Source organism: Moschus berezovskii, chromosome 28 (assembly GCF_049115385.1).
Source record: "Moschus berezovskii isolate FMDL1 chromosome 28, NW_MosBer_1.0, whole genome shotgun sequence".
NCBI lineage: Eukaryota > Metazoa > Chordata > Mammalia > Artiodactyla > Moschidae > Moschus > Moschus berezovskii.
In genome coordinates, this window is record NC_142487.1 from 12,103,858 (window position 1) to 12,128,213 (window position 24,356).

The 24,356-nt window shown below is 41.8% G+C and overlaps 1 protein-coding gene across 4 annotated transcripts in view; it reads left to right on the top strand.

Moving 5' to 3' along the window:
* LOC129549807 (nucleoporin SEH1) overlaps positions 1 to 24,356 on the top strand; it is a 99,427-nt gene that overhangs the window by 46,397 nt on the left and 28,674 nt on the right. For 3 of the 4 annotated variants that reach the window (XM_088833457.1, XM_055417256.2, XM_055417258.2), the window contains 17 exons: positions 268 to 394; positions 1,492 to 1,610; positions 4,167 to 4,998; positions 5,094 to 5,220; positions 10,545 to 10,716; positions 11,562 to 12,468; positions 12,780 to 12,928; positions 14,529 to 14,759; positions 18,951 to 19,076; positions 19,268 to 19,411; positions 19,513 to 19,576; positions 19,994 to 20,133; positions 20,231 to 20,323; positions 20,771 to 20,889; positions 21,528 to 21,704; positions 22,982 to 23,072; positions 23,232 to 23,408. In XM_088833457.1, coding sequence (XP_088689583.1) covers positions 268 to 394; positions 1,492 to 1,610; positions 4,167 to 4,998; positions 5,094 to 5,220; positions 10,545 to 10,716; positions 11,562 to 12,468; positions 12,780 to 12,928; positions 14,529 to 14,759; positions 18,951 to 19,076; positions 19,268 to 19,411; positions 19,513 to 19,576; positions 19,994 to 20,133; positions 20,231 to 20,323; positions 20,771 to 20,889; positions 21,528 to 21,704; positions 22,982 to 23,072; positions 23,232 to 23,408 — 3,795 coding nt within the window. The remainder of the gene's footprint in view (positions 1 to 267; positions 395 to 1,491; positions 1,611 to 4,166; positions 4,999 to 5,093; positions 5,221 to 10,544; positions 10,717 to 11,561; positions 12,469 to 12,779; positions 12,929 to 14,528; positions 14,760 to 18,950; positions 19,077 to 19,267; positions 19,412 to 19,512; positions 19,577 to 19,993; positions 20,134 to 20,230; positions 20,324 to 20,770; positions 20,890 to 21,527; positions 21,705 to 22,981; positions 23,073 to 23,231; positions 23,409 to 24,356) is intronic. The other variant, XM_088833456.1, reaches the window with a different exon arrangement.

Sequence of the window (24,356 nt, forward strand, 5' to 3'; positions counted from 1 at the left end):
TCGTTTCTGGGTTGTTTTCATTTGGATTTCTTAGGGCAAATTTTTTGGCAGTATTCATTCTGATGATTACAGACAGCTAGCAGTAAGGAAATAAAAGGTCCTGTCTGGACTTGTAATGTTCATTTCTAGCAACTTACATTTAAATGGAAAATCAGAATTACTTTGTTGAAATCCATTTAACTAGGTTACAAATATTAGAATAAAATAGTCTAGAATTTCTCAGAGGAGTTGAATGTAAAGAAAATAATTCACATGTTTATTTTGTAGCCATCGTTTGGTTATTTAATTAGATCACCAGAGAAAAGAGAACCTATTGCCCTGATAAGAAAATCAGACCTATCAAGAAGTAATTTGGGCAAAGAAGTGGCTGATCTTAACCATGGTCTTTTTTCAGGTAATGGATTAAATGAAATTTTTAGTAAACTTTTTATTTAACCTGTAAATTAGTGGTTGTGTGATCATGTTCTTATGAGGAAGAAAGTATTTAAATTTTTTGAGTAGTTTCCGATTTGATTTTTATACAACTTCACATTGCCTTTTCAGTTTAAAGCTGAAACAAGTCAGCCAAAATTTACCTAAATATTTCTGTTAAAAACCAAAGTGAATGGAGTATAATTTGTTCAGGTGATTGATTGGCTTAACTTTGGCATGTTAAACTACTGAGTTAATGAATTATAACTTACTATATGTATTTATTTAGGTAGACTTTTAAAGAAGAGTTTTCAGATTTGGGCCATGGTAGTATAAATATGATAAATCTCTCTGAATATTAAAAGCCAGACTTCCATGATTAATATATAATTATCAAACAGCTGCTTTTTGCTAATATAATGCCTAGTGTATTATATTATGAAATGGTATAAAATGTGCTTTAGTCCTTAAAGAGCTTGTATTCCAGAGGCTGGGGAATGGGGTGGGGTGGTGGGATAAAGAGGCTGTATTGACTTTCTGTTATAAAGAGTTACTCATTTTTAAATTCAGCTTGCATATTCATGAAATGTTTCAAAGTGAAAAGTATTAAATGAAGTTGTCAGTATTTTGCAAGGAAGAGGTTAAAATCCACAATCTTCTTCAAAATTTAGACTGAAGAATCTAGCTAAATGAGCAATGATATGGTTCTTTGTCCTAGTGACTGTACATTTAAACAGTTTTTATGAGGCTGACTGATATTTGGTATATAAAGATTTCTTCTTTGTTAATTATATTTAGTGGTCATTATCCATGGATTGGGCTTCCCTTGTGGCTCAGCTGGTAAAGAATCTGCTTGCAATGTGGGAGACCTAGGTTCGATTTCTTGGTTGGGAAGATCCCCTGGAGAAGGGAAAGGTTACCCACTCCAGTATTCTGGTCTGGAGAATTCCATGGACTGTGTAGTCCATGGGGTCGCAAAGAGTCGGACATGACTGGGCAACTTTCACCTCACACTTCATCGCATGGATTGTCTCTGACATAGTTTATGGATGTAAATTGAGTATTATATATTTTCTACAGGAGATTTAAACGCACAGCTAAGTGAAGAATCAGTTACACTTCAGGCTGAAGAACTGGAGAGTGTTTCACAAGTGGATGAAAATGATGTGACATTAACTGCCAATAAAGGAAAAGCAGAGGTATTTTAAGCCTTTCATGAGGGAGAGCTGAAACCCATCTTGTCATAATTCTTTACAAGATCAAGATAAGGTCACATGTAAAAATGCATAACTTTTTTTTAACTCAATTTTATTACAAGTATTTAAAAATGATCAGTGTATAATAAATGTACAAAAGAGTTTATAAAACATAAACTTAGTGAGTTGTCAAAACTTACACCCATGTACACCCAAGGTCAAGAAGGAGAACATTGTCAGCAGCCCAGGAGCCATGGTTTTGTCCCTTCGAAAGACTGCTTCCTTCTGTCTGACCTCTAACACTGTCACCTGTTCAACTCTTTTTGAACTTTATATGTAAGAAATCATGCAGTATCACACATATATATATTTTTTCACTTATGTTTGTAAGATTCAACTATGATAAGTATAGTAGATAATTTTCATTGCTGTATAGTATTCTACCACAAATATTCTGCCATTGATGTGTCCACTCTACTGTTGATGGATATTTGAAATCTTTCTTATAACAGTATGACACTGTTAAATAGTGTAGTTTTATAGTGAAAGTATGTTGGCTATTTTGTGATGATTTTATTCAAGTCACTAAGTCATGTCCAACTCTTTGTGACCCCATGAACTGCAGCACATGAGGCTTCCCTGTCCACTATCCCAGAGTTTGCTCAAATTCATGTCCATGTTGGGGTTTTTTGGTTTTCCCTGTCTCTTCCATAACATTAACAGTATCAAAACATTCAGTTTCCTTTATTCCAGTCTCGTTAGTGCCCATTGTTTGTTTCTTTTTGTAAACCCATAAGAGATCACGATGATGCTGATGGTGATTACTGTTATTACATGCAACCAGTGTGTATCTCTGGCCTTCCATTTAAGGTTAATTTTCTTTTGCCTGAAGAATACCCTTACGATTTTGTTTTGTGAGGGACTACTGGTAATGAATCCTTTGTTTTGTCAGTCTGAAAATATCTTTATTTTACCTTTATTCTTGAAATGTATTTTTGCTTGTTGTATGTTTGTTAACAAGTATGTTAGACTTTTCAGTATCTTTTTCTTTTATATTTATATTCTGTTGTGTTTTCTGTTACTTTCTCTTCCATTCTGAATTATTTTTTTCAGACTTCTCTTCAAAGTCTGATTCTTTTTTCAGTTGTGAAACCTGTCCTTTGGGTTCTGAATTTGTTATTGTATTTTTTAATTATAGAATTTACATTTAGTTCTTTCTTGATAATTTCTTGTCTTCTGTTGAGTTCTCAGTGTCATTGTTGTTTTTCTTAAATATATATGTATGTATTTGGTTATGGCACATGGGATCTTTTTAGTTGCAGCACATAGGATCTAGTTCCCCAACCAGGGATCAAGCATTGGCCCCTGCACGGGTAGTGTAGCCACTGGACCACAGGGAAGTCCCTTTTAATGTTGCTTTTTATTTCCTTAAATATGTTTTAGGTTTTGTTAGAGTTGATGTTTTAGATGTGTTTTAGATTCTGAGAGTCCATTGTCTGCATGCTCTGCTGTTCTCTTTTTCTGGAATGTGGGACGCATTACCTTGGAGCATTGTAAGGAGTACATTTTTATAGGAAAAGTTGCTGAAATATTTGAGTCTATGGGAGATACCTTCCAGACAGGATTTTTACTTGCTTCTGAGTGAGGAAGTCTTAGGTTGCTTTAATTTAGTTCCTGGGATCAAGCTGTTCAGAGCTAAGCCACCTTTACTCCTCGGGTGTAGCCCTGTATGGTCTTGTCCTAAAGCGTGGATGTTCAGCACCTCTCCCTTATCATTGGCAGACTGTGAACCTGATTTTTGTATTCTTACTCCCTTAAGAGCAGCTTTTGTTAGCTGCTTTTTAAAAAATTGTTTTCTTAGCTTCTTAAGCTTCCTGTTGTCTTAGCAGTAGCCCCCTCTTGAACCAGCAGAGACCCTGAGGAATAGCATTCCCAACACTGGGCTCACCTCTCTGGGATTCTCTTTTCTCTTGGATTTTGGCTCCACAGTTTTTCATTCCGTTTTTTTAGCTGTCTAGTACCTTCTCAGAGTTGTTTTTGAACATGCTATGTTGTTCTGGTTGCTCTCAGCCAGAGTTGGTTTGCATTACTTAGTCCACTATTCCTGGAGGCTGAAGTCTTAATTTGTGTTTAAAAAATATTAAATAGGTTTATGTTGCTTTGTTGTTGGTTCCATTTCATTGTTTTACCCATGGCTTCTGTTTCTGTCTTGCTTATAAATAATTATAACAGTTGACTGAAATTACCAAGAATATACTTGGAATCACTGTGACCCAATGGTTTCTCAGTTTCAGTAGTTTAATTTTTTGGTTTACAGTTACTCTTTGATTCAGTTTTAGAGTTTACCTCCTAAAGATGTTTTTTGAACAGCTGATGATTGGACCTTGTAAGTGAACTAGTACTCTGCAGTTAAAGTTAATAGCAGCTGTTTTTTTTTCATTAGGAGATTCAACTGGTATACCATTAATTTCTTGCTGCTGTTAGATCTTATGTAGCACTTACAAATAAAGATTAATATGTGCATGTGCATGGAACTGATGTGAATTTTCTGATCTGTAGGACACTTTCCTTGTCAGCAGCAAACCTCAGAGACATACAGACGAGCTGCCCAGAGAGAGTGACTCTGTGTTGAGGATAAGCACCATTGCTTCTGCCATCGCGGAAGCATCAGTGAGCGCTGACCCCCTCCAGCTTGCCACCATGATCAAGGCACTTTCAAATAAAACCCGAGAGAAGACTTGTCAGGAGGATGGTAAACAAAGGCACTATTCTGCTGTGTCTCATTTCTTACCTAATGATCTGGAAAAAAGTAATGGATCCAGCACCTTTGATATGGAGAGATACCTTAAAAAAACAGAAATTAGTCACAATGAAGGTGGGCTGGACAACTTTTCAAGAGCTGGTGTGTCTGGTATTTGGGATTTATCTTTGTCCAAAGAACGGACTACACACGACATCCATGTGGTGGACCTGGGTGCTACTAGCATAAGCATGAGGGAGCCAGAGGTAGACACTACAGCCGGTTTTTATGGTGAAAGTGGAGACAGCGTGGATCAGGCATCGTTGAGAACAATTAACTCTTCAAATTCAGTTCTTACAAATGTGGGCGAGAGAGAGGGTACAGCAGTTGATGCGAAGACACATTCCATTGACCATAAATCCCCAGATTCTGGTGATGGCAAAAAAGCTGCCTCTGTACCCATTCCAGCCTCTGATAGTTGCTCCGTCGTTGGGAACCCCAGAGTAGCATCTCTCTGGCTGTCAGAAGAGTGTAAAATCCTACAGGAGAGTAGAGACTGCCAGAGGCAAAAGGAGTGCATTAGTGAGACAAGTGACAGTGAGAAGCACGTGGCTTTTGAAAACCATTCCATAATCTCACCTAAAAGTGTTGGTAAGTGTCAGAGTAATTGGTCACACTCAAGAAATTGCATGGAGTGTTTTGTTTGTTTTTTTCTGTCCTCATTGGAAAATACATCTTTCTGATAGATTTGAAAAGTCCCTCTCCTGAGCGTGGTGGACATGGCTCGGAGAATGGTGAGGACAGCTTCCGACCTTCCACTTCTCCACTGAGTCATTCTTCTCCTAGTGAAATTTCAGGAACTAGTTTATCAGGGTAGGTGCTTACTTTTTTTCCTTTTTTTAGTAATAAAAATACATGCTCAGTATAGGAAAATTGGAATAAAATGTAAAGAAAACTAGTCACTATAGGTTCATCTCTCAAAGCTAACAATCATATTTTGTGAGTTTCTTTCAAGTCATTTTTCTTTGCAAATTTTCATACCCTGCTGTTTTCACTTAGAATAATTCCCTGTATTTAAAAGAAAGTTAATGTTATAAACTGAATAATGGAGCTGTCATGGTTTATTTGGTGCTTTTAGTAGATATTGGGGATACTGGATTTTTTATTGTGTGTGCCATTTTAATGATACTGAGATGAACAACTTTGCTCATAAAATTTTTCTCTGTGTTGTAACTCATCTCCTCAAAAGTAAAATTACCAAGTCAGGAATAAGTATTTTCAGGCTTTCCAGATTGGCAACCTGTTTTCTAAAAGGGTCTTACTGACTTGCTCTTATATCTGTGTGTGATGAAGGTGTGCATTTCACTGTTTTCTTATCAGCATTTTAAATAACTTAATTTTGGTTTTTTTTTTTTATCTTAACAGTATTAGTTTATGCTTTTAATACTAATGAGATTGGTAGGTGCTTTTTCAAAGGTTAGGATAAGAATTCTAATATTTTACATGTTTGAACACAGTATATAGATTAACTTAATCTTCAAGTTATAGGAACTTTTTAATTTTTCAAAAATGATGTAAGTCACCATTGCTTCAAAAGTTTACACATATATAGATATGTGTGTATGTCCATGGAACTTTGAACAGTCTAAATGTGCTTTATCAGATGTGTCTATGTGTATTTATGTATAGATGTGTAGGTGGATGTGTTACAGAATAAATTCTTAGAAGTGAGATTGTTGGGACAAAGAGTATGTGTTCATGTTCCTATTTAAATTAGTGCAACCCTTGCCTAGATGTTGTGTTGGTTTAGTTTTCCACCAGCAATTTAGGGAAGAAGCTGCTTTTCCACAGCCTCACCAACAGAGTGCTTATTAAACTTTTTATTGTCAACAGTCTGACAGATGAAAAAAAATACTATTTCAGTGTAACTTTAAATCATGAGCAATGATGAGCATCTTTTGTGTTTTCTTTTATGTCAAATACCTATTTGTGTTTGTTGCCCTCATGGACTATTAGTCTTTCTTGTCTCCATGTCTTGGATTCCTGGATGTATTAAAGCAAGTGAATGGCCCTTTGTGACATGAATTGTACAGTTCCTAATCTTCAGAAAGTTTTTCCTCTCTTGTACTTTTTGCTCTTGTGAATTCTTAGCTCCAGCTTACCCACACTGTTTCCCAAGATATGCAAAATCCAGGAACAGCTTGGGCAGCACTTGGTAGGTAACCTGGATATCAAATGTGATTTCAGTTTGTTTGAAAATATTGAATATTCATGATAATTTCACTGGTTAGGTAAAATTTCCAGCTTACTAAAATCTGTCCTTAAAGAAACATATAAAAGATCTTTTATAAAGCCATCAAAGAAAGAATTCGTACATTTAATAAAATAAACTTTCTATATGGCAGCAGTTTTTGCCTCACAGTTGACGTGATTTTTTTGTAAGCTTTATGCTAAAGATGTTTTCGAGTCTAATAAGATCTTTTGAGTCTAGTAACTTTGTTAGGCTGTGTCTCTGTGTTGACTTCACGGCCACCTTGCAGTGCCTTGGCATGCAGTGCCCTTTTAGTATTTGGAGTCGAGCTCCCTTTTATCAGGAAAGTTTATTATTATTATTATTTTTTAGTTGTTAAAATATTGGTCCTGACCAAATTTTGCTTGACTTCTGCATTTATTTTCTCTTTAATCCTTTCTTTTTTTTTCTTTTTTTCACCCCTTTCTTGAGGAACTTCTTAGAGCCACAGGAAGTTACAAAGCTAGTATAGAGAGACCCTGTGTCCCTCCCCAGCTCCCCTAGTTCTTGCATGGAATCACCACCAGGAACTTGTCCTGGGCATGGTGTATGGCTAGAATTGTGCCATTTTATCCCAGGTGTGAATGTGTGTAACCACCTCCACAGTTAGAGACACAGCTTTTCCATCACAATAGTAATGCTTCTTTCTTAATTTCTTTTCCATTTTGTTTGCTTTTCACATTTCTGCTTTCTAGATTCCTTTCAGTATTCTCTTTATTGTTTCTTAACTCCTGTGTACCTTCCAATATTATCTTGTTTTCTGTGGTTTTTATATTTTTAAATTGTATATGCAGGCATTTAATAAAAACTATGTGCCATATAAAGACATACTATTATGATTTTTTTTTCCCTTCACCCTGCCCTTTACTGCATGATCAGAGACAAAACGCCAGGCTGGCTGCTCTTACACTTGGACCCACATGTTTTTATCTTGTGTGCCTAAGAAAATACACTCATTCTTTAAGTGTAGGAAACGTACCTTAGGAAGATGCTAAACTTTCTCATGAACTTGGCACGTGGTCAGATACTTTGACAACGGCATTGTTGACCTTTCTGAAGTGACCATGGGATTGGTGAGCTCCCTCCTCTCCGAGGGTCAGCCACCTGCATCCCCACCCCTCAGCCAGGGCCAGATGGCAGGCTTGGTGGGAAAGAAGGTGGTCACAGCAGGTTCTGAGGTTCATTCTGCTGTCACTTGTCCTCCTTGCTGCTGCCCCATGCTCTGTGGGTGGGCATGCCACGTCCTCCTGTCATTTCTGCTGCAGGACAGCCCTTCCTGCCAAGGCCGAACTTCTGGCTCCAGTTTATCTTCCTGCTGTTGCCCCTGTGCTTTTCCTGTCATCAGTGTAAGTGTACATGTCTGTGTCTTGTACTTTTCCTGGGTCGTGCTTTCTGTGCACGGTGGTCTCTCCCTTTGTTCAGTTCAGTTTAGTTGCTCAGTCATGTGTGACTCTTTGCGACCCCATGGACTGCCACATGCCAGGCTTCCCTGTCCGTCACCAACTCCTGCAGCTTGCTCAAACTCATGTCCATCGAGTTGGTGATACCATCCAACCATCTCATCCTCTGTCATCCCCTTCTCCTGCCTTCAGTGTTTCCCAGCATCAAGATCTTTTCCATTGAGTCAGTTCTTCGCATCTGGTGGCCAAAGTATTGAAGCTTCAGCTTCAGCGTCAGTCCTTCCAATGAATATTCAGGATTGATTTCCTTTAGGATGGGCTGGTTTGATCTCCTTGCAGTCCAAGGGACTCTGAAGAGTCTTCAGCACCACAGTTCAAAAGCATCAATTCTTCAGCACTCAGCTTTCTTTATGGTCCAACTCTCACATCCGTACATGACTGCTGGAAAAACCATAGTTACTAGGCAGACCTTTGTTGGCAAAGTAATGTCTCTGTTTTTTAATATGCTGTCTATATTGGTCATAGCTTTTCTTCCAAGGAGCAGACGTCTTTTAATTTCATGGCTGCATTTACTCTTCTCTCCTTAGGAGAGTTCATTTCCTGTTTGCTGTGACCTATTCCTCTTGAGATGCCGAGAGCTGGGACTGCCTCTCGGGGCATCTGTGCCTGTTTCTTTCTCTTCATCTTCATATCTGCATTCTCCCTGTATCATGGAGTAGCCTAGCTGTTCAAATGTTTACTCAGCATTACTGATTTTCTGCTGTACCAACTATGCTTTTCATGGCTGCCAGTATGAACATTCATTTTGTATTCATTTCTTTTTATTGAAATCCTACTTGTACTTTTTTATTGTAAAATGGCTTTCATGTTTTTAGTCTTTTTTTTTCTTGTTTCTTCCAACTCATATTCATTAAGTTTCTTAACATTCACGATGAAATGTCGGTCAGAATATTGATCTGTTGAGAGGCCACATCTTTCTGGTGAGAGTGCATTGTCTGCTGACTGTGCTGCTTTCCAGCACTCCTGCTGCTGGTCTTTAATGTCCAGTCACTTTCTGGCAGGACCAGTGCTGTCTTGAGTCTCTATGTGGCTGGCACCAGTCTGGCATCCTGAATTTCTCTCCTTTTGTTTCTGTGTGTGTTCAGTTCTCATTGCTTGAGGTAATAACAGCCTCAGTGCTTCTGTTCCCTTTGACCAGAGGAGCTAGACTCAGCATGCGCCACAGTACCCGGAACTCTCCTTGGTGCCGCCCCATGTTGTCTGTGTGAGTATGAGTGTGTGCACGTGTGTGCGCATGTGTATCCAGAACCCACACAGGTGCATGTCATTCAGGGCTAAAGTGGGCCTGAAGCAAGTTGGTAGTATTTTGTTTCCATTGGTTAGAGATTTCACTAGTGTTGGGTCAGTGCTGTCTTGATTTGGTCCTTGTAAAAATCCAGAATTCAAAATAGGATTTTCTCTCTGTATCCATTGCCCACCTGAGTATTCCAAACTTTTTTGGGGGAAAAAAGAGGTGGGGGGAGTAAAATTCAGTCCAGTTAATTACGGACTTGAAACTAAGTGGTGGACTTTGCAGGGGTGCAGCAACTGTTTGCAAAGGTGGCTTTGATGGTGTTTCCCACTCAGTGTGTCTCCTACCCCTCCTCGAGAGGAAGCCTGGTCCCTCCTCTGTCAGGCTGGCCTGGCTCTATGCTGGAGATTGATGGAGTGTGGAACGTGTATGTGGGATCTTACTATTTATTGCTTACTAACTTTTTTTTTTTAAACTTAATATATCCTGAACATCTTTCTGAGCCAGTTGGTAGTATTCAACTTCATGGTTTAAAACAGTCGCCCAGTGTTTTATTTATGTCTGTACCCTAATTGCCATAGCCTCCTTCTCCTATATGACATCTAAGATGCCCTGCTTTAGTACTGATAGTGATGTATGACATATCCTTTTAGAGAATCTCTATAGTTAGCCCTAATTTTTTCCTCAGGACTCATCTCTTGATGTATAGCCCCTGAGTACAGGGGTTTGGCTGTGCCTGCTTGATGATCAGCCAGGAGCTGGGCCCTTTGTCTCCCCATCATGGTGTGGCTCTGCCCATTTCTGTGTACTCATCCACGAGATTCTGGTTTTTGCTTTGCTCTTTGGGGCAGGAGTTGCCGAGTACTCTGTTCCTTGGTCTAGAGCAGGTCCTCATTAACTGTTGAATGAAAAGCTAACATTGTTAAGGGATTGTATATGGAATTTATTAATGAAACTGCCACGACATTTTGTTTTTCAGTAGCTTACCAGATACTTCATTCAATAGGACTGTAATTCACAGATTTAGATAAGGGTAAGACAGTGTAATCAAGGGTAAGAAGAATTAATCCAAGGTTGAGTTGCATATGGCAACTGGGACAGACAGTAGTGAAGGTTGGCAGGGTTGTAGGCAAGCAGGAAGGGCTTTCTGCCACGTAGATGATGTTAAGTGAAGGAATGGACAAGTCCAGACACAGGTGTTCTCTCTCTCTCCCAGGTGTGCCCTGAAGTCTTTTGGTTCAGCAGCTCATCCACAGAAGCACCCCTGTGAGAAGAAGTCGTCCCAGCTGATGTGTCCAGAGGCCAGTGTCAGCAGGCTGACATACGTGTCTGAGCAGGAGAGCATCAGTTCCTCCACGGCCTCACATCGTGGCCTTGACGACCGTGAGGTGAGCACTTCTGTCACTTCTTTACTCACACTTACCTCTGAAGTCTTATTGATGTGAGACTCAGACTTGAATTCAGGCCTGACTAATTTTGGTTCCTCTTTTTCCTTTAAAGTAAGTGTGTTTGCATGCATGCACACATGATTTGCTCAAACAACTACTTGTGCTGGGTTGGCACTGTAGGTACACATGTTTAGTGTCTGCCCTCAAAAAGCTCTCAGTCTGGTGGAGCACACGAAGACACACTGTGCAGTGAAGTGCACTGTGGGAGCTTCAGGAGGCAATGGATGGCCTCATCTGATGGCATGTCTAGCAGAGCTCGATGGGGCCTACCTGGAGTCAGGTGTGGGGGAAGAGGGAATCACAGAACACACCCTGCATTTGATTCATGGCCACACTGAATTGTATATGTGGAGAGAGGAAGGGAGGCCAGACTACGATGTCGCAGATGTAAAATTTGGGAGTTTGAAGACACTTAATTACTAAACAAAACTACTTGTTTCTGGTTCTGTAATTGGTAAAAACAGGGAATGTGTTGGTGGTGGTTTAGTCACTAAGTTGTGTTTGACTCTTGTGTCCCTGTGGACTGCAGACTGCCAGGCTCCTCTGTCCATGGGATTCTCCAAGCAAGAATACTGGAGTGGGTTGCCAAAAAACAATGAATACAGATTTTCTAACTCTTACTCCTGCTTTTCACGGCTATAGAAACTACTACTCTTATAGCCCTGGTTTTTTTTAGAGTCGTGATGTCATGTAGATCTCTGCTTTTTGAGAGTATATCAGCATGGTTTGCGTTTGTAATATTCATTTTATCTGTGGATAATTTCTGAACATTTTCTGTCACACAGAGTGATGTCACCAGTGAGTTGAGCACCACAATTGTCCAGGCCAGTCCAGTTCCAGCTCAGGAGCCGGCTGCGGATAAGTTGAGAGAAAAAAGTCTATTTCAAAGTAGAGGAAAAGGAGCATTATCCTATATTATCCAGAAGAACTTGGACACAGAAAAAGTGACTGAAACGACTTCTCTGAGCAGCAGGCCTGAAGATGTAAAACTGGACTTTAGCTCCAGTAGACTGCCTTCCTCCAAGAGTGAAGCTCGGTCACAGAGCAGTGCGACGGGTTTGACCTCAGACCATGGTGACCTGGAGCAGGTCAGCCTGGCTTTGCCAAGTGAATCCAGCCTCCACCCGGCCACACTGGCCATACCGTGCCTCTCTATGTCCCGCCAGGCACCTGTGCTCGATGGTGGGCGCGTGACTCCTAGAGACACATCAGCTACTGACAGCGAATTCAGTGGCCAGGGTCCTTACCAGACGTCTGTCCCCAGCACCGAGGGCCGCAGCCCTGCACCCATGAGGCAGCACATGCCCCCCATAGGCCCTGCAGTCTCAGCGCACTATCCCCTCCCTGTGGCTCCGTGTGCCCAGCCGCACTCTGGGGCACTGCCTGCATCCAGCAATGCCACCCTCTCTTGCTGCCGGGCCTGTGGCACCACCACCTGCGGTCTCTCCTGTGGGCTTCCGGGAAGCTGTCACCCTGCTGTTGTGGGAGAGCGTGTCCACTGCTCGGTGACTGCAGGCCTCTGCCTGGGACAGGATATCAGCTCAGGGCTGATGGCCTCTTCTTCCCTTTGTAACCTGTACTCTGACGCCTTCAGTCACAACCTTCTGAATGCGGCCAAAGTGCTTCCTGTGCAGTCTCTCCATCCAGACTGTGGAATTGAGCCGTGGGATTCAGCAGTGGTGTCAGGACTTGGTAAGACCCTTTTACTCTGATGCTGCTTGTTGTTGGTTGCTGTTATTTTCTCAGTTGGGACCTTAAAACTGGTTTGTTTCAAGGAAGTAATGATTAGAGTGAATTTCATGTGAGCTTTCTTCTTTATCCTGAGTTTGGAGTGCGACCATATTTCTGTGCAAGGGTCCCTGAGTAGCCCTAGAAAAATGTAAAAACGCAGGTAAAACTCTTGTCTTTGTCTCGCTGGTTCTGTCTCAGGCTCTGAACTTGGAGTTCTTTTGTTATTTTAATTAGGTTGGGTGTGGTTTTGACTCTGCTTTTTCTCTTTCCAGGGAGAGTAAGTGTGCCCGAGGAATTGAAGTTTCCTCATGCTTGCTGTGTTGGCATTGCTTCACAAACCTACCTCAGTGTCCTGAACCCCGCTGACCGCTGGCTGCAGGTCAGCATCGGGGTTCTCAGTGTCAGTGTTGACGGTGAAAAGGTGAGCTCCCTGTGTCTTTCTCCTGGTTGAGCGGTCCCCTTAAGGTTGATGCTAGACTTCTCCTTTCTGTACCTCTCCCCTGATGAAGGGAGCTTGTCCTCGTCCTGCACTTGACACAGAGGTGTTGGAAGGTGTCTTTATGTTGGTTCTTTTGTTGTAGTACTTCTGGTGAAAGTGAAACCTGAGTTTGTTTCTGATATTACCAGGTGTTATTGTTTGTTTATTAACCATGATACTTCATTGTCGCTTGTTTATAAAATCATGTAAATATGCTTTTTGTGCTATCGTTTAAACCCCTGACTGGAGCTCTGAGTTTCTGGTCTCTGCTGGTTTTGTTCATTGTGATTGAATATAAATTGCTGCATTTATCAAAAAAAACCAAAACAAAACCCCCAAAAGAAACAAGTTACTGTTGGGACCTATACCTGCTTTTGGTAAGTGAATTTATCTGATTGTGTTCTTACATGATCTTCTTTTTTTAATATCTCTTTATTTATTTACTTGGCTGTGTCAGGTCTCCTAACTTGGAATCTTCATTGTATCATGTGGACTCAGTTTCAACACACGGGTTTAGTTACTTTGAGGCATATGGGAGCCTAGTTCCCCAACCAGGGATCAAACCCACATCCCCCATACTACAAGGCAGGCACTCACCCAGTGAACCACCAGGGAAGTCCTTTACATGACCGTTTGAAATACCTGGAAACACAGTTTCAACATGAGAGTAGGAGTCTCTCACATGATCCCTCACAGCCACTGCCTTCTAGACTCTAGACCCTGTGGGTTTCAGCAGATGGGGAGGATGGGAAGCACTGTCAGCAGCTCCTCACAGACAGATGTTGGTGGGCAGGTGTACTCCTACCTCTTAGCTGCTAGTGATGACCTTGATTTACCTAATTAATAAGACTGTACACTCTCTCTCCTTTTTCCCAACTCTTCCCCTCTGATCCTGAGGGCAGAGGAAAACAAGTGGCTGGAGAAAGGGTTGAGGGTGAGAGGTGGTGAGATTGGAATGGCACGTAGGAGGTAATGTTATCTCTGGAAGTGGGAGTAAAGAAGATTCTCATTTAGGGTGAGGAGGGAGGGGTTTGAATGAGTCAGAATTGTGAACTTGGAGGCCTGACAAGGAACCTTGGAGATGAGTCTGCACACAGCTGCAGAGACCAGGTCCCAGGTGACGTCCAGGGTGGGAGGTGGGTCCTAGGGGGATGTCCAGGGCTGAAAGTGCTGCCGTTTCCAGCACCCTTTCAAAGAAAGTGGAGGTAAAAATAACTTCTCTTCAGAAGTCCTTATGGAGTTCCCTGGTGGTCCTGTGGTTAGTATTTGGCATTTTCATTGCCTCAGCCTGGGTTTAGTCCTTGGTTGGAAAAGGTCCCACAAGCCATGTGACGTGGCCAAAAAAAGAAAAAAAAGTCCTGATAAATTTGACTGATTTTATTTTTCCAGATATCGAATTATGAGACATGGGTGCTTTTGAAGAGCTAACGTGTGTAGATTTGGTAGTTTGACTATGAAAACAGATCTTAAGCTCATTGTTTTTTCCTCCTGATTTTCAGTGTGAAGTTATTTCTTAGCAGACCACATGTTTCTTCTTTTTAAGGTTGATTTTTCAGCTTATCCTTGTTTAGTTTTCAAGAATAGAGTCATCATAAGACCTCATGCCACAGAAGAGATTAAAGTGCTCTTCATACCATCTGATCCCGGGATCTTCCGATGTATATTCAGCGTTGCTTCCTGGCCGTTCTCAGCCGACGCAGAGACCGTGGCACAGGCAGAAGCCCTGGCAAGCAGGGTTGTCCTCACTGCCATTGCTGAGACGCCCATGATTGAGGTGACTGTGAGCAGGTCTTTGTCGCACCTGGTATTTTAATGAGGCTATGTAAACCTTAGAAGTAATATTTGGGTAAAATGAATTTGTGGGTGACTGTGCCAGAAAGTTATAATCAAGCTAGACATTGGCTCTTAATATCTTATTAAAAAATTTAAAATTATTTCTGGAAATTCCCTGATGGTCCAGTGGTTAGGACTCTGCACTACCACTGTCAAGGGCATGGGTTCAGTCCCTGGTCAGGGAACTGAGGTCCCACAAGCTGCAGAGTTCTGCCAAAAACAAGACACTTAAAATTATTTCTGTTGTTTTACAGAAGCACAGGTATACTTGCTAAGAAGTGTGTAAACAAAGTATAACATTAAACCCAGTTTTCCAGCTGGTTTCCATTCTGTAGTTTGATGTGTGGGGGTAAAGCACCACATTCAGATTCTCTCCTCCATTTTTTTCCATACCTGAAAACGTTCCTATTCTACAATCTCCCCTTTTCTGGAAGTGAAAGAAATTAGGTCTAGCCCAGTTGGGACAGTGAAGTGCCTTCTGGATAGGAGGCTCCTTAGGACAGTGGCTCTCCACCCTGGACATTGAAATAACTGTGGTTTTGGGTGCATCTCAATGCCTGGTCCCATCCACACCAGCTAAATCAGAATCATGGGAGGGGGAGGACGTGGCCAAGTAGCAGTGATTTCTAAACCTCACCAGATGATTACAGATTGTAGCATTAGTTAACACATGTGACTGCACATGTGGTGTCTTATTGGTTGTGAGTAGAATCAGAACTAGCACACTGAACATGATTTGGGAACCAGCGAGGAGGTGGGCTGGATGCAGAGCAGGATGAGCAGAGCACTCTTCCCGGTGATTAGAGACTGAAGGGCCTGCAGTGGAACCTGACTTGAGTTTTACCACCCTCACTGGGACTCTGAACTGCTCCCATCGCACCCATTTTGTTCTTTGACTCAGAGAAGCTCTGTGCTTCTGTTTCGAGGTGAAGTATGGGTGGGGTTCCCCGAGGAGGCTGATGAGGACCTTGTGGGCCTCCTTTCTTGCATGCACATGCTTTTCTTTGTCCTCCCTGGGGCTGTGCTTACTGCCTGGGCTTAGCAGTTTACTTGTCCATGGTGTGGAGGAGGAAGTAGAGTTTGTGGAAATTCTGTTATTACAACTCTTGGTGATCTTTACATTATGCTTAAGTGGCATTTTATGAATTTTTCAATCAGCTGGGCCATGCTTGTTCCAGGGTAGAGACTCTCAGCTTTGGCACCATTACCATGTCTGATTGGGTGGTTGTTATGTGGTGGAGGCTGCCATGTACAGTGTGGGGATCTTAGCAGAGCCCTGGTCTCTGCTCACTGGGTGTCAGTAGAATCTGCTTTCCCCCAGTTGTGATGACTTTACCAGATTACCCCTATTGGAGACAGTGTCATTGACTTTTTGTGTTTCAGTACATTCCACTGACCAGGCTTCTGAACCAGTCCTTAAACAGACTACTTTTTAAAAAAAATTAATTAATTTTTTATTGAAGGATAATTGCTTTACAGAATTTTGTTGTTTTCTATCAAACCTCAACATGAATCAGCCATAGGTATACATAAATCCCCTCCCTTTTGAACCTCTCTCCCATCTCCCTCCCCACCCCACCTGTCTAGGTTGATACAGAGCCCCTGTTTGAATTTCCTGAGCGATACAGCAAATTCCTATTGGCTATCTATTTTAGTTATGATAATGTGAGTTTCCATGTTACTCTTTCCCTGTCCTTCCCTCTCCCCATGTCCATAAGTCTATTCTCCATCTGTTTCTCCATTTCTTTCCTGTAAATAAATTCTTCAGTACCATTTTCCTAGATTCCGTATATATGTGTTAGAATACGATATTTATCTTTCTCTTACTTCACTCTGTATAATAGGTTCTGGTTTCATCCACATCATCAGAACTGACTCAAATGCATTCCTTTTTATGGCTGAGTATTATTCCATTGTGTATTTGTACCACAACTTCTTTATCCATTCATCTGTCGATGGACATCTAGGTTGCTTCCATGTTCTAGCTATTGTACATAGTGCTGCAATGAACAATGGAATACATGTGTCTTTTTCAGTTTTGGTTTCCTTAGGGTATATGCCTGGGAGTGGGCTTGCTGAGTCATATGGTGGTTTTATTCCTAGTTTTTTAAGGAATCTTCATACCATCTTCCATAGTGGCTGTATCAAATTACATTCCCGCCAACAGTTCAGGAGCTTTTCTCCACACCCTCTCCAGCATCTATTGTTGGTAGATGTTTTGATGATGGCCATTCTGATTGGTGTGAGGTGATACTGTGGTTTTGATTTGCGTTTCTGTATTAATGAGTGATGTTGAGCATCTTTTCATGTTTTCATTAGCCATATGTATGTCTTCTTTGGAGAAATGCCCGTTTAGGTCTTTTTCCTACTTTTTGATTGGGTTGTTTGTTTTTCTGGTGTTGAGTTGCATGAGTTGCTTGTATATTTTGGAAATTAATCCTTTGTCAGTTGTTTCATTTACTATTATTTCTCCCATTCTGAGGGTTGTCTTTTCACCTTGCTGTGCAAAAGCTTTTAAGTTTCATTAGGTCCCACTTGTTTACTTTTGTTTTTATTTCCACTATTCTAGGATGTGGGTCATAGAGGATCTTGCTTTGATTTATGTCACTGAGTGTTCTGCTGCTGCATTCTGGTTTTACATTCAGACTACATTTTTGTAGCAGAAACAGAAACTAAGTAGTATTTGAGGCTGTCGTGTTTTGACAGACTCATGTGAATCACGCTTAGTGGATTGATCTGCTCCTTGGAGTCAGCTTGAAGAAACAGTGATGGTCGTGTCCCAGCCCTAGAGACTGCGATTTCACTGGTCTGGGGTGTCATTTGAGCTCTGAGTCTAGCGCACAGATGAGCCTGGGGACCTCAATGTAAGGGATGGTTCAGCCTTAGCCCAATGGGGCAGAGCCTTCCAGGAGGAGTAGTTGGACCTGAAGGTGCAGCAGGATATGATGGGGGAGCAGTGTCCCCATGAGAGGTGGTTCAGGGACTTCACACAGAGGCTGCATCTGTGAGACTGCTCAGTAACCTTCCTGACTTGTTAGAGGCTGTCCCAGGTGGCTGTAGCGAACATGACATGTATGTATGCTTTTATTCTGGCTTTATGGCCGCTTGCTGACATGTAGTCCCTGAGAAAACATGTGAGTGCCTGTTGTGGCTGACGTGTTGTCGTTAGATTGTGAACTGTTTGCTTCCTTCGTGGATGTGAAGTTCCAGTTTTGACTCTCATGCTTGTGTGACTGTGGTGTTGAGCATCGTTTCTTGTGTCTGTTAGCTGTCCTGGCTTCCTATTCTCTGAACTGCCTATTCATATTTATTGCCCATTTTTATTTAGTTTTGAATGTCTTTATCAATTTTTAGTAGATGTTCTTTGTATTCTGGAGTATAAATCCCTGCCAGTAGTTATGCTTTGTGATTATTTCTCCCATTTCTTGGTTCTTCAACACTGTGGATTTTTTTTTTCCCCTTTGGTTGTGCTGAAATTTTCAGTATAACCTAGTTAGCCAAGAACCTATCTCCCACACATAAAACAAGGCTTGATTTTCCTCCCCCCAGAAAAATAACCCTTGGAAAATTGCTTCAGATTCACTTCTTGAGGGTCAGGGTTAGCTTTCCTGTGACCATGTGAGTGGGTGTCCATGTGGAATGCTCAGTAAAGTCACACTTAGTGTGGTAAGTGGTTAGGTGAGAGGTCTGGAGTATCACATATAGAATCAACCAGGGCAGCCTCCTGTGTTCTGTGAAGGAGGGCTTTTCTCGGAACCGTGTCTAGTGACGGCATCACTCAGAGATTTGAGGAGTGCTGTGGGTTCAGTGTGGATGCACATGGAGATTCGGCTTTGTGGGCATGTGAAGGCAGCACTACATCCATGGTAGTGAAGAGCCTAAGGGCTTGACCAACAGTCTTCTCAAAGCAGCCTCAGCTCAGCTGTAACTTTGTTCTGTAGTATATTTGGGTACATGGACTACATTAAAAAAAATTTTTTTTTGGGAGAAAGTAGCAATTGTAAAGTAGCCCTTGGAATTTCAGGTAAGCTTACCTTTAATACTGACGATTTGTGGCTAGAAGGGCAGTGATATAAACTGTCATATTTAGTAATATATTGTTTCTATAAATCCCTTTTCCCCCCATAATTAGGTAGAAACAGAAAAGAAAGATGTTCTTGATTTTGGCGACTTGACTTACGGAAGCTGGAAAGCTCTGCCTCTAAAACTGGTGAACAAGACACATGCCAACATCCCCATCAGACTGATTATCAGTGCTGTAAGTACGCTGCTCATGAGGGACCTTTCACAGAGCTTCATGTACAGGTGTTGTAGGTACAGCTGGTAGCATCCTTGGCTGACTTCTGTCAAGAACGTCAGTGTTTTTGTTAAGGCTCTGTGAACAGATGTAGCCTCCCACCAGCATGACACCATTGGCTCTGCTGAAGTAGCCCCTCCTGTTTCTGACAGAATGCTGTGGCCTGGCGCTGCTTCACTTTTTCCAAGGAGCCCATCCACGCAGCTCTGAGAGCACTGCCTTACGCCCACGCGATCGCGCAGCTGGCCGCGCCATCGGTGATCAACCACATGATGCCTGCCAGTGACGATGGACAGGTAACTGGGAGGTGGAGGGACTGGTTTACAGTTAAGGAGGAAGTCAAGTTCCAAACTACTTTTCTTTCACTATATATGCAAAAATTTTTTTTATTTTACAGGATCCAGAATTTCTGGTAATTTGGGTTCTTTTCCATAGTCCAAAGAAACAGATCACTTCTTCAGGTATCATGTTTACATTTTATGGTATTTGCTTTACTCTGTAGCTGAATAAGCTAGCAAGTTGAGGCTTATTTCTTCCATCAGTGAATGTGTCAGATGTTCTATAATTTGTCAGATATTTTATGATGTTTTAAAATTGGGCAGACAGCGTGCTATTTTGGGTCAAACCCATCTAAATGTGGGTAACCTAACCAAGTACCGCTGAAGACCTTTTGGGATCTTTTCTCTTAACTGATGTTATCTCATCTATCAGGTATTTTCTTCCTTTTTCTCCTCCACTCATTTCTGTTTCTTTCTGAGTTCTTTAAAAAGTCATTTCACTTAAGATTTTTTTGTACCCCCAAGGGTGTAGTGTTGGACCATATGTGGTATTTAGGATTAAATAACTGTTGTCTGAACTAAAAGAATGACCTTTTATAGAGATTCTAGACTCAGCAGAGGAATTTTTGGCAAGAGTCGATATAGAAGTTGATAGTCCAAACCCCACACCAGTCATTAAAAGCATCAGTCTTCGAGCAAGAACAGGAATTGCCCGCATCCATGCCCCGAAAGACCTCCAGGTATACTGGGCTCCTCCCTTTGCTGTTACCATATGTCCACGATGATTTCATGCTAACTATGATATTTTAAAAATCCCTGCTTTATTCCATCCCTTAGACTCTGCACTTGTTTGCCAGTGTGGCTTCCTCAGCAAGGCAGTACTTACCTCTGAAAAATGCTGGTAATATTGATGTCCACCTGGATATCAAGGTAAGAATTTGCATCGGAGATGGTAGCTTATTCTCTTGGACTGAGATGATCAGTGACCCCTCAGTTTCTGAAGGTTGCTGTCCTCTGACCTTGTCTGGGGCTGGGGAGGTTGGGGGGGTCAGAAGGAAGAATCAGAGCTAGTGTTGCCCAAGCATAAGGCAGATGACAAAGAACTTCAACTGGGATGCCTCACATTTTACATACAAGAACTAAGCCCCAGATTAGTTCCTGAAGACGTGTTACCCTGTAGCTGGTGGGGTGGAGGACAGGATCCACGTGTGTAGATATCACTTATGATATGTTTGGGTGTGAAAGGGGTTGTTCGCAGTCAGGAAGTAAGGATGGGTGGGGCTCTGGTGAACAAGGAGGAGGGGAAGATGTATGGTCGTCAGTGGGAGACAAGGGCATGGATGCATGAAAGCTGTGACTTACTACGTCAACATTTAGATCCCAGATCAAGGAAGTCACTTTTCAGTGGATCCAGAGAAACTATTCCTTAAACCTGGAGAAGAGCATGAAGTTATAGTTTCATTTTCTCCAAAGGATCCCATGGGCTGTGAGGAAAGGTAATGTAAAGCTGTTCATCATGGCAACTTTGTGCTCTAGTCTATGGGTAGGAGGACAGAGAACATGCTTCAGTTCGCGTGGCAGACAGCACAGCTCTTTCCTTTTGCCACAGACCTTCTTTCTCTTCACTGAAAATCTCCTTGTAAACCAACTGACTAGAAAGTAAGAAATCACTATTTTCAAAGATATTTGAAAGTATTACTGTGTTTCTCACTAACCTTTCCTCTCCATGGACACCATCCGTTTACCTTGTCAGTTGTTAAAGATATTTCCCCACTCCTTCTCCAAATCCTGAGTGAATATCACCATACAGTGGTCAGAGCATCCTTGTCACTGGCTTGTGAACTTGTCTGGTACACATAGCTTAGCCCAGCCCCCTCCCGCTGGGGTAGAGTCTCTACCTAGAGGCTTTCCTCATCCTTTCCCGGATTCCTTGCCTGTGAACTCCTCTCCTCTGCACTCAGGCACTTGCCTGTTTTCTTCCCCAATGGCTTCCTCCTCTGGGACATTAGCTCTGAGGAAGGGCACGCGTTGTGTCCTCAGCACCCAGCTTAGGCTCTTGGACGAAGGAAGCGGGTAGGACAGTAGTTGCTGAATTGAGTTCTGAACACTGAACTTAGGTGGTTTCCTTTGCTAGGATCTTGAAAATATTCGTGCAGCCATTTGGCCCTCAGTATGAAGTGATGTTAAAAGGTGAAATAGTTTCTTCCGGAAATAGGCCTCTGGTGCCTGAATCTCTCAGCTCAGATGTTCCTTCGATTTTATCCAACAAGCAGTTTCTGGCCTGGGGAGGTGTCCCCCTCGGTAGAACACAGTGAGTATGCACAGCAGCTGTCGTCACCGACTGCTGTTCTTCACTGTCTCCATGACGACCATGTTCACATTCTTAGAACTGAAATAAAACTATCTTATATTCAATATCATCCTACCATGAATTCATATCTTTTAGTTAAATTTTTCATGTTTTTAAAATATAAGCCAAAAAAATTAGGTTTCAGTTTTCTTAAGCTCTTTGGTGAATTTTCTGCTGATGACCAAACTTAGGCAGCTACTAGCATCTTGGTTTCTTCTCTGGAAAGCACTGGGGGCTGGGGGGAAGAAGGAACAGCGATGTTGCCTCTTAAGAGGCCTTTACGGTCCAGCTGGTGAAGGGTGGTTTTCCGTGGGCAGCTCTAGTGAAAGCACTCTTAGCTAGACTCCTGCACTGTCTTGTATGGCCCTGGCTTTTAGGACTGCCCTCCCCAATGGCTCCTGTGCCCATGCAGCCAATCCGTCCCTGAACATAGCACTTGGTTTTAATTGGCTTTGTTTTTATGAAAAAAAATTTTTTCTGCAAGTCTTTCCCAGGCAGGGTACCTGTGGAAGCCTTTTCTTAGGTGTGCTAATAACAAAAGGTCTTTGATTTTACTCTGAGGTTAATTAAACTCAGCAGCATTTCCTTTTTAATACAAGGTACACAAGGCATAGACCACAGCTTAGATAATTTAACTATTAATTTTCAAAATTTGTGTAAAATAAAGATTTATTCACGTATTTTCTCTTCTTCAGTGAAAAGAGAATGCATGTATTTGCAGAGGCTGGAGGATTTTCATATTGCCAGCCAGCTGCAGTGCTACTTGCATTGTAAGTTTTTTAAAAGTTAGGTTAATTGCAGTATGCTGTTTAAAAGACTACTTTGTACAGATGAACCTCTTAAAGTAAAAAATCTGTACAACGTGCTTAGGACCCTTGTTTCCTTGAAACGTAGGTTTTGGAGCTAAGCGTGGTCTTGACTAAATAAAATAGTTCATCTGTATTTACTGATGACTATTTTGTAAAACAAATAATTCCTACACATAGAGTGTGGATAATAAGGTCTGCTAAGGAGGTGTAACAGGAGAGAGATTAAACTGAAAATCCTCTCCAGTGTGGTGAGTCTTGAGTGCACGTCCTCAGAAATGTGGAGTTCCAGGACTGTGGAGCGCCACCCACATGGCTCAGGCAGTCCGTCTGCCTCAATGCATTGCAGTTGGTTTTAACTGGCTTTGTTTTTTATGATTGTAGCAGCATCCATGGAAGAAAACTACATTTAAAATATGCCATTGTTTTTAGGCTTCAGAAACTAGCTTTAAGAAACAATTCTGCGTCTATAGCCCAGCATTTACGCTTGCTTGTCAGAGGACAAGACCAGGACTGCTTTCAGGTTTGTGGAGTACATGACTGTTCTGTGTCACATTCTTTTACGTTCAGGCTGTCTTGTGTTGTTCGTCCTTGAAGAGTCTGTGTTACTGGCATGTTTTGTTTGTGCTGCTGCTCTGGTGCTGCTGCTCTGTCTTACACAGAGGTTGTTTTTGAATTGTAGCTGCAGCACACTTTTGGCTCAGAAGAGCGATTGACCAGTAACTGTGAGGTCAGGATTCGTCCAAAAGAAGACATTTATATCTCCGTGTTATTTGCACCTACTCGCCTGTCCTGTATGTTGGCCAAACTTGAAATTAAACAACTTGGAGTTCGATCACAACCAGGTGTTAAGTTCACGGTAAGATAATTCTAACTGCTATTTTTTCTCCCATGGAGTTTATGATGTATTGTAACTATTGGTTAAATATTAGTAAATAACATGTATTCTTTTTTGAGTCAAAATATGTGATTGGTTACCTAGATTTACAGACAGATTAGAGAGTAATTATATACCTTGTAGAATTATATACCTTGTAGAATTGTCCATTTTAAAAGCAGCCACTGTAGTAATCCTGTAAAATCGGTCTTGTCTATTTCATTTCGATTTGAACTTCCCTGGAACCCATTGTTTGGTTAGGTCCAGATTGAACTGTTTAAGTTGTTGATTTTCCAAGTAAATTTTCTTCTTTCAGTTCATCAGGGTGTCTCCTGACATTACTTGTTAGACTCTGTTCTGTACAGTAGGGATGCACAGATAGGACTTTTCTGTGTCGTTTCTTCCCAGCATAATTTCAGAAGATTTCAAGTCATTTCTTTAGCTAAGGGCGTGAAGAGAGAAAAGTGATAAGCCCTGGAGGGGAGGAAAGAGGGACAAGGTAGTCTGATGAAACCCAAGCTCTGTGAAAGCAGCTCAGAACTGAGCAGCTATTTGGCTGTGGAGCTGGGACTGCAAAGCTCATCTTTGCCCTGGTATCACAGAGGAAATGTGGAAAAGTCACAAGATTAACACCATCTAAAGGTGTTTTTTTTTTTTTAAAGAATAGATACTTTTGGCAAATCTAACTGTATTTGATGCTGGAGGTGGACACATGCTCTTTGGAGTTCTTCACGTGGCCCCACAAGCTGTGATATGCAGAACAGCCTGCAGAGTGGTGGTTCTCAGCCACCAGAACACACTTGGTGGTTTCTGGAGACATTTGTGGTTTTCACAGTTAGACTTTTGGTACCTGATGGGTGGAGGCCAGGGGTGTGGCCAGACACCCCCCAGTACACAGGGCATCCCACATCAGATGGCCCAGCCCAGGGT